The sequence below is a fragment of the Solanum stenotomum genome, chromosome 4 (genome assembly GCF_019186545.1).
Source record: "Solanum stenotomum isolate F172 chromosome 4, ASM1918654v1, whole genome shotgun sequence".
In the NCBI taxonomy this organism is placed as follows: Eukaryota; Viridiplantae; Streptophyta; class Magnoliopsida; order Solanales; family Solanaceae; genus Solanum; species Solanum stenotomum.
The window spans coordinates 58,203,246-58,216,281 of record NC_064285.1 but is presented as its reverse complement, the minus strand read 5'-3'; the positions used below and the strand labels follow the sequence as shown (position 1 = coordinate 58,216,281).

The following is a 13,036-nucleotide window of genomic DNA, read 5'->3' as shown; positions in this document are numbered from 1 at the left end:
ATTTAAAAACATTTTTACTGATTTGTCAACCATGTAATTTTTTACAATAGTGTAAAAATAAAATTTCAAGCCTCCTACAACATTGTCAAACTGACTCTTAGCTAATACTGCACCATTTATGCACCTAACCAATTGGACTGGTTCCTTGGATCAATTGTCTCATCACCTCTAAGTATTTTATGTATTTGTTTTATGAACAATTTTTCAATATAAAACTGTAAACAATACTTTCAACATAATTCACTTCTCCAAATCCCACACATTATGAGAGCTCTCAAGTAACCTTTTATTTTTCATCTTATTCAAGTAAAAACACATTTGTAACTAAATGTCTACTGTTTGATGAATTCCTTTTCTACATCCATGTCCATGTAATCGACTCTTCAAACAAGATCACCAAGGACAAGATGAAAACAAAACAGCAGGGCACCAACCAATATACAATGAACATTTGAGTTACTAGCCCTTCTGAATGTAGTTACATAAAATCAACACATTTAAGTATGCATCTTTCCAGACTCCGCGCAGACATGTAACTATAAGCCGACCTACTTGTTCAGTAAGAAAATTGATCAACCTTGGAGGTTTCTTCCTCACTTTCAACCCAACTATGTGTTATTATACTTGTGAAGGGAGATAAGGGGGGGTGGGGGGTGGGTGAAAATTTCAGAGCTTCTAATAAGCAGCACTTGATGCATTTAGCAAAAATGGAGGAAGATGATGCTCCAAGACAGCCACTAATTCTTTTCCTTGGTTTGCCTCTTCCAGTACTACACCACCAAGCCTTTTGGCTGCTTCCACAAGCTGTCCTCTAAGTCTTTGAGATAACAAGCAACATCCCCCTGCCTTGACACTTTCTCTATACAGTGGCAGGTATGCTATTGCTACCCTCAAGGGCCCAGGAAGATCCTTCAAACAGATAGGAGATTCACCACAGTTTACAATACGCACAAAGTTTAAGTAGTGTTCTTTTCCTTGCCGCAGTCCATCTGAGAAGGCAGCTTCCGACCAATGTTCCCGAAGAAAACTCCTCAGACCAGGAGCAACAGCATCATCATCAGACTTAGCTATACTGTCGGCAACAGCATAAGTGGCAACAGGATCACCGAGGAAGTCTGAATGCAGAAGAAATGCTACCCCATCAAGAGACCCACTGCTTCTCTCACCAGCAGCCTTAAGAATCTCGATGCTGAGGGCAGCAAGAACATGCTTAGGAACGTGAGGAAGGAGATACGCAGCAACTTCAACCTGACTACTGGAGGTCGCAGCTGTAAGGGCCAGGCATAGTTCCATGTCCCTGCATCCCCTTTTGACAAACCATTCAACAACCTGCATGCATCCCCTCTCAGCAGCTCTCATCAGAGGGCCCAAGAAAGACATTGCATTCCCCTCTTCCACTAAACATTCCATGGTTCCAATTTTACTGTAATGGGAAGCAAATCCCAAAGCCAGTTCAACATCAACATCCAAGCTGTTCCTTTGAGCAATCTACAAGAGAACCAAAACAACCAAAGATGAGAATGCCAGACTTCTTTTTAAAGCAATTTGAGCCGCGAGCTCGATTTTATTGATAATTAGAAAACATGCACAAAAAATCCGAGCCCAAATGGGTCCAGAAAGGAAGTAACGACAGAAAGTAGGAAACAAAACAAAATGGACCGACTGGTCCAATTCACCTCTATTTCTATATCTATATTGGAAGAATTTCCAAAAGGAAACTCATTGTTTTCCACTGCCGCTTCCACTGAGCTCTGAAGATAATGAACATGAAGAGGTTCCACAGCAGTGGTTTGGTTCTCCTAAATCTCTGCGTGATCAACACGTGTGGTCCTCTTTGGTGTTTGCTGCTAGTTTTCAGCTTGCAGAAGTGAGAAATTTACCTCTCTTCTTTTTTTCCCTTCGTTTTTGTGGTCCTGGTTTGAAGTTAACTTCTGCTCTCTGTTTTGCCCGTCCAGATGTGTAATCCAGTGAATGAGATTGTTGTGTATACCCAGGAGTCTACAGAGGGTTGTCATAATGGGTATCAGTTGATCTGTTACGTGTGAGTGTCTCGCATCCTTCTTCTCTTGTATGATGTGTAGGTTTACCAATAGATCCGTGTTTTCCTAGCAGGGGTGGAATGCAATTGATCTGTTATGTGTGAGTGTCTCACATCCTTCTTCTCTCGTCTCCTTCGCTTGTCTGATTCTCTTAGATGTGAAGCTTTTTCCTCCTACCTTTCACATAGGAATGAAAGAATTTGGTATTCCTGTTCCCATCTACAAACCTGTACTCCTCAAAGTGCAAATATCTTTTCAGTTCCGTTAAGAGCATCCCTGCTAGCCTCTGTAGGATATAACTGAATCTCTTTAACATTTATTACATCTTCTAGAGTGGCTATTTGCTGAAAAACATTGCCAAAACTCTCTTCACTGTATCATGCGAGGGCTCCTTTCACCCTTTTCAATTTGGCCTGAAACTCAGTGAAAGGATTACCAACAAAGTCATTCCTCCCATTGTCTTTCAGTATGCTTCTGAAATGATTGTGCTTGGTCCAGATATTGAGAAATTTGAAGGGCTTGATGACTGGTTCTTGTAATGCATTGCGTATCACATGTAGAGGAGCATGGTCTAATCCTCGTCTTACCATATGTTGAACCTCATTGACCGGAAAAACCTCCATGAACTTCTGATTACCAAAAACTCTGTCTAATCTTTTGAAGATGCATTCATTTTGTATTCTGCCATTCCACCATGTGTATTTACTCCCTGTGAATTTAAATTCAGAGATAGCACAATTATTAATGCATTGAGGAAAATGTGTTGCTTCATGATGTGTGAAAGGGAGACCTCCCAACTTCTCTTCATCACGTAGGATAACATTGAAATCTCCTCCAATTATTCAGGGAATCTGATTTGCATAAGAAACGTGTTCAAGTCCTCCCACAGTTCCAGTCTTTCTAGAGCATTGCACCTAGTATATAGAGCTGAGATCAGAATTTCTTGATTACCAGCCTTGCATCTGAATTTCAAAGTGAGTTGTTGAATAATGTCAGTAAGCACTTGACCTTCCCATTCACTATTCCAGAAAATCCAAATCTTTGAGGAACAGTTTGCAATACATTCTATATTCCCAGTCTCCTTTTGTATTGTTCTAACACATGTGGTCCTTGGAAAGGTTCCGTAAGAGCTATGTATGGGTAGTGATGTCCTCTGTTAAGTTCCATTAATCTCGCAAAGGAATTTTAAGAATTAACAGATCATATGTTCTATGAAAGTAAGGTGTCAATCATTAATCAATCTGGGGTGGTTTATCTTTATTCCTCCTTGTTCTAACCTCCAAAGGAAGGGATCGATTGCTTGTTTTTCCTCTTTTGGTTCCACTCTTAGGTTGTCAATCTGCCTGGGTGAGAGGTGTCCTTCTTTGCTTATATGATCTATGTTCTCTTCCATGTGTTCATCTTCCCCTAGTATCTCTTCTATGTTGTTTCTTCTCAATTGGCATGTCCTCTATCTCTGGTGCCTCACTAAGAGATGTGTCTGGGATAATAATCTGCAATGGGTTCGGTTCTTGAGTACTCGCATCGTTTTACGTTTCTACCTTATCCTCCTTTTGTGAGCTGTTATTTTCTCTATTGTTCGTTCCAAGATCTTGTACTAGTCCTCCCTGGTATCCTTGAGGAGCCTTGTGGTCAGCACTCCCTTTTTCTCCTTCTGTTTCTTTGTGTTGGTTATCTGGTGGTGCCCATATTGTTAGAACACTTGATGTTGGATTCCTTTTGTTGGTTGTATGTTTTACTTCGTTTTCATTGTTGCTTGTGTTTTTCTTTATAGTCGGATCCTTGTTGTTTATTGAGTTCCCTTTGCTATCCAATTGTTTACCAAAAGCCTCTTTTTTTTTGCTTTACAAATAAGTGGCACGACCTAAAGTAGTTTCAACCTAACTAAGTATTCCAGCGAGCTACACAGTCTCGGGCATCTAACTGCACTGAGGGGAAGTAAAACAAGATCCTTCATAAGCAATTTCTTGTTGAGATTTTGTTTATTATTTAAAGGTATATCTGTGTTTTCTTTTATTTATTTACTTTTTTATCTACTTATCAAAGTGAAATTGGAACATGTAGAAAACACTAACAGTGCTTTATAAGCCCAACCCAAAAACTAAGGGTGAGAGAAAGACAGAAAAAGAAGAAGCAAATAGAACATCCATGACAGGTGAAATACCAATATAAAATTTACGAAGGCAGTCACCAAGAAGAACATTTAGAAAGTACAAATCTGAAAAGGGGGTAGATGCATGCTTCGAAACGTAAAAGTGAAAACATTAAACTCCAAAATATCCATCAATATACCTGCAAAAGAATGCGGACCAGCTCTGTGCTCCCAAAACGCGATGCTTCAAGAAAGCACTGATTGACATTGTCTGCACCCCCATCCACCAACATGCCGAGCAATCCTTGGATTGCAGTAGCTGAAATTCCTGATGCCCAGCAAGTATCAAATGAGCTAGAGAATAGTGTGAGCGGAAAGCAAGCTGCATCAAATGCTTCTGTAAAGTCCTTCCCAGTAAGGTGGTTCCCAGCAAGATCCAGGAAAGTTTTGAAAGCTGATAACTGCAATTGTATTTCAACAGCAGAGTTATGCCCAACCATATCTCTCTTTCCTTGGCAGCGGGAATGGAAACCTATACATTTAAGAGCCCATTCAGTGAACTTCTGAACCTTAGCACCAGCTTCAGCCTTCAAGACTTCATCTCCGCTGCATTCTTGTAGTCGTTCATGCAACCTGCTGAGAGTGGTGGTTCATACCCAGTAAAAACTTTAGTGCCACAAACATCTTAAATACCAGACATCAAGGGAAATGGAAAGAGAAAAGTTGTAACTGGACACCAGAGTTCAAATTCCAGCAGAGACAAACAATACTAGGTGATTACTTCTCATGTACCTAAGCCTCCAGATCTCCCAGTATCTGGGTGGATGGGAGGCACCACCATTGTTAAAAGGAAAAAAAAATTGTAACTTGACCTTGTAAATTATCACCAAGGATATTCTTATATATGAAGAATAAACTTTTCAAATAATATGCCATCTATGTATCCTTTTAGATAATAGCCCATACGATGGGTAATAGCAACAAACCAACTAATGTAGCAAGCTCGTTTGTTAATTTCAATAACAAGCAAATGCAGGTTCTTCATGCTTACACTTTAGCAAAAGGTCTAAAGAGTATTTTCAGCATAAAGATTAAATAACTCAAACCCACAGGTTGTTGGAAGCAGGGGCGGACCTATGAAGGAGGGAGGGGGTGCCTCGCCACCAGCAAACCTCTGCCGGAACTTTGTATAAGTATGTATACATAATTACATATAGATAAAAACATACAAATACGTTCAGTGGCATCTAGATTACAAAATATGCATTAGGTGCCATTGGCAAAGTCACCAACTTCTCCCCATTAGATTAGTTTATCTAATATAAACTGAAAAAAAACCCGAATAATCTGAACTTAATCAAAATTAGATCAAACCAACCCAATGTGTAACCCATTTCAGCTATGTAAATAGTNAAAGGTCTAAAGAGTATTTTCAGCATAAAGATTAAATAACTCAAACCCACAGGTTGTTGGAAGCAGGGGCGGACCTATGAAGGAGGGAGGGGGTGCCTCGCCACCAGCAAACCTCTGCCGGAACTTTGTATAAGTATGTATACATAATTACATATAGATAAAAACATACAAATATGTTCAGTGGCATCTTTTTTTTTTTTTTGAAATAGTACGTTCAGTGGCATCTAGATTACAAAATATGCATTAGGTGCCATTGGCAAAGTCCCAACTTCTCCCCATTGGATTAGTTTATCTAATATAAACTGAAAAAAACCCCGAATAATCTTAACTTAATCAAAATTAGATCAAACCAACCCAATGCGCAACCCATTTCAGCTATGTAAATAGTAATATGTGAATGTTCAAAATAATGTGGCACCCGGAACCTCTAAATCCTGCATCTGCCTATGGTTGGAAGCTGAGACAAATGCTTTGGTTGAGCTTACATATACTAGTACTGGAGAAATAAAAGAAAAACTATTTCACAACTTTGTACACAAAGCATCAACTGAACAATATCTGGGAATAAAAATTTGTGGTTCCAGGTGAAAGAACTTGGATTTCATATCAGCATGCTGCATTTCACAGGAATCCTACTAATTTGACTAGACATGTATACTTCAGAGATTGGGAGAACATTCAACAGAAAAACGAAGGCCTTCTCTACCATCATTTAAGCATTCAAGGATGAAGTTCAAGATGATGCAAGGAAAGGCAAAAGCTCTGACCTTTGTGCCATTACAGTGACAGTATCTGCAAGGCCCATTGTTCGACTCTGGCAAGCAGAAACACACGAAGCAAGAAATGAAGTCCTTAGTGCAGCCCGAGTGAAGTCGTATGCACCATTAGCGATGATCTTTTTAATCAAACCTGTTATCCCGTACAACTCATCTTGATTACTTAAGAACCAGATTGAATCCAAACCAATGCATAATGCATCATTCAGTGTCTGGGGATCAGCCAGTAGGATCAAACTCTCAGCCAACTCCCAATCATGGTCACTCACAGCACCCTGGAACAAGCGCCCCAACTCAATCCTATTTTGTCTGCTAAGCTTCTTTTCAAGACCTGATTTCTCACTTTTCCCGAGTTCCAAGTCAGAGTTAGCTATCCCTGATTTAATCTTATTAACTCCACAACTACAACCTCCTGCAACGACAGATGATCTGAAGTCCTTATGTACAAGTGGAGCTTCTCTTGAAAATACAACATTTCCATTACTTCCCTCACCTTTCTCAGACGGCAAAACTACATTCTCATCGTTCCGATCAGATATTTCCATGTCAGCAGTTTCCACTTCCATTTCTGAAAACACAGTCTTTTCTTCACTAATGCTATTCCCAACAAAAGCTGCCTTATCTTCTTCCATATTTCCCCTTAACAACACAACACCCAAAACTAACCAAATACCTCAACAATCAATTCTTCCCATCAAAATCCATTGAAACCCAAAATTTAAGCAAAGTATAGAAAAACCCAGAATAGTTTTTGCCCTTTTTCTTCTGCCACACCCACAAACGCCCCAAAATTTCAATCAAACAAGAGATCAAACTGCAGAAAGAAACTTGATTTTCCAGTTGAAAATGGAAGTTAACGATCAAGTAAAGAGCAAACCAACAAATTTCAGATTCCAAATTCCAACACACTCATCTTCATAGCCTATAGTAGCAAACAAACACTAAAACCCCTTTTGCCATTAACAGATAAATAGTGGATGAGGCATATCCACCAACAAGCCTACAAGGCAACATATACTCATCAGCTAAAGAATAAAGAATAGCAGAAACAAAAGTTCAACAGAGAAATGAAAACAAAATAGGAAGAATCAGTTTACAGAAGAGAAAAATAGAGTGAAAAGGGAAGGAGAAGAAGAAACAGACCTGAAATAGAGAAACCCTTTTGCCTCTTCTTTACCTTACAGATGGTTACTACTGGTTAGGACTTCAAAAGGAGTATTTTGCCTTTGCCAAATCTGCTATTTCCCCATTACTTTTTTTTTTTTTTCTTCAAGGGCTATAATTGTCCATATGGATTGATCCACCTTATTTGGGTTAACTCACATAAACTTTGAAATTTGATCGATCAGATAAAATAATTCTACATTTTATCTTAAGATTATTATATACTATACCTCACCTCAAACGACTTCTAAATAATAACAATATATTATCTAAATTAGGGAGACTCATAAGTGAGTCGTTACAAAAAGGGTGATAGTGAAAATATTTTATGGTTTGATATTCCTTGGTCTAATCATATTTGATCAATAGAGTGTGACAAAAAAAGAAGAAGATTGCTTTAAAATTACAAGTGTCGATGAATTTGAGATTAGCCCCTCCTTAGCAAGTCTATATGCTACTTTGTTTTGCTCCCTATATACATAATTGATAGATGGTTTGGTCAAATTGTTAAAGAAGTACTTGTAATTGTTAGTGAGATTAACATATAAAGAATTGTTTTGATGCGCTAATATAATAATAATCTTAACGTCTATGTTAATATGAAAAGCATGAAAATTCCATCCTTTTTGTGATACATAAATTATGTAACGAAGCATTAAACTCCGTTTCAATTGAGTTTGTGTGAGAAATTGAACTATAGAATTTTAGATATCCAATTACCTGTATAAGCTTTAAAAACTCCATTTTTTCATTTATTTGTAGATAATTTTTACTTTTGATTCATCAATTATTGAATGGACTTCTATTTTCATTCTTATAATACTTCATCAAATATATTTAACTTCAAATAATTAACGTGAAAATTTTGTCCCTTCTACGAATAAAAAGTATATGTTGATAATAACTAAAAAATGATTTAATAGTAAATAATTATTAAATATATATAATTTAAATAATTAAAAATTAAATATAATTAATCAAGTATTATGAGGATCAAATTTGAAACTCACTAATAAATTGAAAGACTTATAATATACTTCTCTCTTATTTCTTTTGAATTATTGTGTGTGAGAGAGAAAACAACTTTTTTAGTTGATATCAAAATAATATTTGCAAATTCAAATAAGAGCAAACCTCTTATTTCTCAAAAGGAAAAAAACAATGTTAACTATCTACATTGATAGCTATTATATGGTTGTCTTTGGAAGGGAGCCGAGTCCAACTATTATGTAATGCTAAGCTATCACAAAAAAAAAAAAATACATCATAAAAAAGACAAATAATTACTAAGAAAAAACCACTTAATTTATAGAGTAGTAGGGTTTATGACATGATATTAAGGTTCTCTGGGGCAGAGATCTATTTCTTGATGTCTCCATCACTTATATACATGTGAAACAATTCAGTCTGTCGTTATTTAAATACACCTCGTGTGGAGTCTCAAAAAATTCTTGAAATTTGATGCCAAATTATAAATTGGGGCACATAATAAAATTAGTATAATTGAATTGATTCAGGCTGACGTTAGTTCGCCATAGCCGAAGGGGAAGCCTCCCACTGTGGCGACGCTGCTATTGCGCTTGTATGACCACTATAAAGTAGGATTGACGAAATCACCCGTAGAAAACTCGATGGCTTTTATTTTTCTTTCCACTTTTCTTTGATAAAATAGACAAGGTTACACTGAAACCTCCCTTAAGCCAATTTAAGCTCGAGAGTGGAGGTGAGGGATTTTCGTGCAAGGATGGGTAAGACCCAATGATTTCCGATCAACATTCATCAAGATTCTCCCCCAAGGAGTCATAAGTTGCATCCATAGTCCTTCAGCAGTTGCTTGGCGCCCAAATATGCTATAGGTTCTCTTAACTAAGTAGTTAGATCCGTATTTATATATGTAATATCTTGTAGATTTTCAAAAGATTTCGTGCATAAACCTTCGGATACATAGTCTAGATAGTTGAATGTATGGTTAGTCCTGATTAGGTTGATGGTGGACTTGATTAGTTATTGTTGGCATTATAATATTTATTGGGTGTTATCTTGGGGAAGGTAATTATGGGTAATCTTATTGTGATCATGAAATATTTAGGAAGAAGTTTCCTCGGTAGGTGATGATTGGATGGTTGTTGTTTTCTGTTTATGTTATAGTGCTTGTTAATTGTATGGCTAGTCATGCATGCATTGATATATGATTGGAGAAATTGAAAAGATATAATGTGACACGAAGATGTTGTCAATAGCATGAAATGAATAGATTACATGAATATACATGTGTGATTGTGATTCATTGTGGTTTAGGATGTCATGTTGGCACCTATAGCTATATTTATTGGAGTGGGCGTCACACTGACACACATATATATATTATTATTGGATCGGATGCCACACCGACTCATATATGTATTATTATTGGATCATGTGTCACGACACATATATGTATTATTATTGGATCAATTGCCACGCCGGCGCGCGCACACACACATATATAAACTAGTTATTGGATCAGAGGTCTCAAACGATACTTATGAGGCCAAGCTGAAGGGAATGGATATGAACGAGGAATTCAGGAATAAGGTCTACTGGCCCACTACTAATGGTCTTACTAATGCTTATCTCTCTGCAGATGCTAAGAGGTGGCTGGTGTTGGAAGGTTGAAAGATTTTTTCATTAGGCAACTTTACTGATTTGATTTATCCTCAGACTCTAGATGTGGCATGCGTTGTTAAGGGGATCAAGCTGAATGTAAGGAAGCAGATAGTGGTAGAATAGAAGAATTTCTACAGAGGTAATAAGAAAACTCCCAAATGTGGGCTGGAATTTCATGGGTTTTGATTCTCCTTGCGTTGAAATCACTTCCCTCTATTGTTCCCAAAATTGGAGCAGCTTGTGAGGATTTTCTTGAGTAATCTTCGTCTATTTTTCTAATGAAAAGTGGGAGGAAAATAAAAAAAATTTATATTTGTCTAGGGTCTAATTACTTCAGCCTCGCTATAGCGATTGCATGCCCATAGCGGGAGGATTTCCGCTATGGCGGACTGGTGTCAACCCCAATCAAATTAAAATTATGAATTTTTTCATCCTATCACCCCAATTTAAATTGACAACGTGATTCAAAAAGTTTCAGGGTTCCACACGGGTTCCCTTTGAATAACGGCGGAACAGGTCGTTACACATCCGATAAGATTTCAACAACACAAATATTGACATAAAATTATTAATACCTTTTGAAAAATCATATACATCTTTATGTGGAAATTAATTGAGTATGTGACAATCTTATAGCAAGAGGCAAAAATGGAGAATCTAATTTGATTCTTTAAACCACACAAAACTCATTTATTAGTTAGTAAAACAACAAATACAAGCATAAAAATAGTGTTATGACAACAAGGAAAAAGAGAAATTCAAAATTTACAAGATATATAAATATTTTTTTTAGAAGAATGAATGTTAAAATAACAAATGAGATAACAAACATCATATCGGTTAATCTCTTATTAAAAAAATCATATAGAATTTAGTTATATCAAAAAACAAAAGATTACAAGCTCTACATATAATTTGTAGAAATGTCCTCTTTATAGTCATAAGACTTTAGCAAATCAACCATCTTTGTAATTAACTCCTTGTCATTATCAACCAATATCACACAAACTTCTTCTCGTTGAGAATACAATTAACTAATAAAAGTGTGCTCTATCTAACAACTTAAGTTTTTAGATGAGATGGTCACACACTTCACATAGTATCAGAGTTGGCAGCGGTCTTGAGATTAAATCTCACCAGCACCCGTATCAAAAAAGAATATTCACGTGCTTGGCACAATAAAAAAATTAGACCCGCATGTTAGGAGCGTGTTGAAAATACAATCAATATATCTATCTATACTGCCTTAAAAGCATGAACTCCCTAACTTGAATGCTAAATTATTATAATATCCCAACTTAAAAAACCCTATTTAGTATATATAATACATTTATATTATATTAGATTAAAATCAAACACCTTTTTACATTGAAAGGTTGTTATTTTTTCAATGAGTTGTGACCTTTTTGAAGGGTTGTGACTTTTCTAAATGGTTGTGACTTTTCTGATAAGATACAATAAGCACCTGGTCATACACCCTTGGATTTTTCTAAAAGGTTGTGACTTTTTTATATGGCACAATAAACACATGTTCATACTACCCTTTGATAACTATGAACTTTCTAAATTTTTTATTCTTCTTCTTTAAACAACTCAGGTGCGATTTGTAGTCGTTGAATGAGTTCGAAGTTTAGTGGAATTTGGACACCCCCTAACTTGAATATTAAATTACTATCATATCCCCCTCCCACCAACACTGAATTTAGTATATGTTCTATATGTTATTTATAGTTATACTTATATTATTTATTTTATATTAAAAGCAAGAACTCCAACAATAACAATTGTTATGAAATAGTGGATGCCCATGTGGCTTATGGGCCCACCCACCGTAGCAAACATCTATTCCCAAGTAACTTACCTTTTGAGACTTATAAATAAGTCTTTTACTTGTAGTAAATGAGACACAAATAATAGGAAAAAGAATATTATTACTCTTCCCCTTTTTCTTTATCATATTACTCTCTCTATACTGTTCTCTCTCTTCTTTTGTTATTTATTTTCTTTCTTATTGATTTATTATTAATATTTTATAACACGTTATTAGCACGAAGTTCTAATCTTCAAATTTTGAGCTATATTTTTATTCTCTTCTATCGTAAGTATTTGAAGTTTCATGTTTCGGTAAGAAATTCATATTATGATTGCATTATGAACGTAGAATAAGGTATGCTCCTAATTTATTTACTCTATTCTATGAGGTATGTTCCTAATTTATTTACTCTAATTTGGCTATAGTGGGATGCAGTAATATCATTAAAGTTACTTTGATACTTTTCTTTATCTACCAGTTTCATTTTTGTTCATAATTTAAATTCTCTAAAATATGAGAAGAATCTTTTGCATTAGCTAAAGTTTGCTAGGTATATTAATTGATGACTTGAGATTCAATTTTTATAGCTACTCTCAATCAGGGGTGGAGAGTTTAATGTGTTAATGTTGAATTTGATTTTATTGATTGTTAAGAACAAAAAAAGGTATTTAAACAAAGAATAAGAAAGGAAAAGAAAGAAAATAATTGATTTTTCTTCAAGAAAATTATGATTTGAATAGAGAAAAATGGTATAATTAAAAATCAAGAAAAAGGAGAATCATTGTGAGGTTTAGAATAGGGATATTATTGAACAAGGGTGGAACCTAAATATTCTAACAACGACGGAAATTATGACCTAATCACAACAGGTAAAATGGGGGACTGATATAATAGTTATGTCGTGAATAATAATCTCGCCTTCTTAGTGACATAACTCAAATAATATAATTTTGTACTGTCACATGATTTATTGACATCAATAGTTGGCTGAGTTATTAAATAAATAAAATATAGTATATACTTTTATGTGTGATTAAGTTGATAATATTAAGAGTTTTACAACTAAGGTTAATATTTCTTTATGTATGTGATT

General features: G+C 35.7%; 1 protein-coding gene across 2 annotated transcripts; it reads right to left on the bottom strand.

The window, feature by feature from the left end:
• Positions 1-640: 640 nt before the first annotated feature.
• On the bottom strand, positions 641-7,586 carry LOC125862079 (ankyrin repeat protein SKIP35-like). Of its 2 annotated transcripts, XM_049542064.1 has the most exons (4): positions 7,464-7,586; positions 6,312-7,320; positions 4,332-4,767; positions 641-1,488 (listed from the first exon to the last, which is right to left on the bottom strand). In XM_049542064.1, the coding sequence occupies exons 2-4, from the start codon at positions 6,950-6,952 to the stop codon at positions 676-678; spliced, it is 1,890 nt and encodes a 629-aa protein (XP_049398021.1). In that variant the 5' UTR covers positions 6,953-7,320; positions 7,464-7,586; the 3' UTR covers positions 641-675. The 2 variants fall into 2 exon arrangements, with proteins under 2 accessions (XP_049398021.1, XP_049398022.1); XM_049542065.1 differs by lacking the exon at positions 7,464-7,586 and having other exon boundaries at positions 4,332-4,764; positions 6,312-7,447.
• Between the last annotated feature and the right edge of the window lie 5,450 nt (positions 7,587-13,036).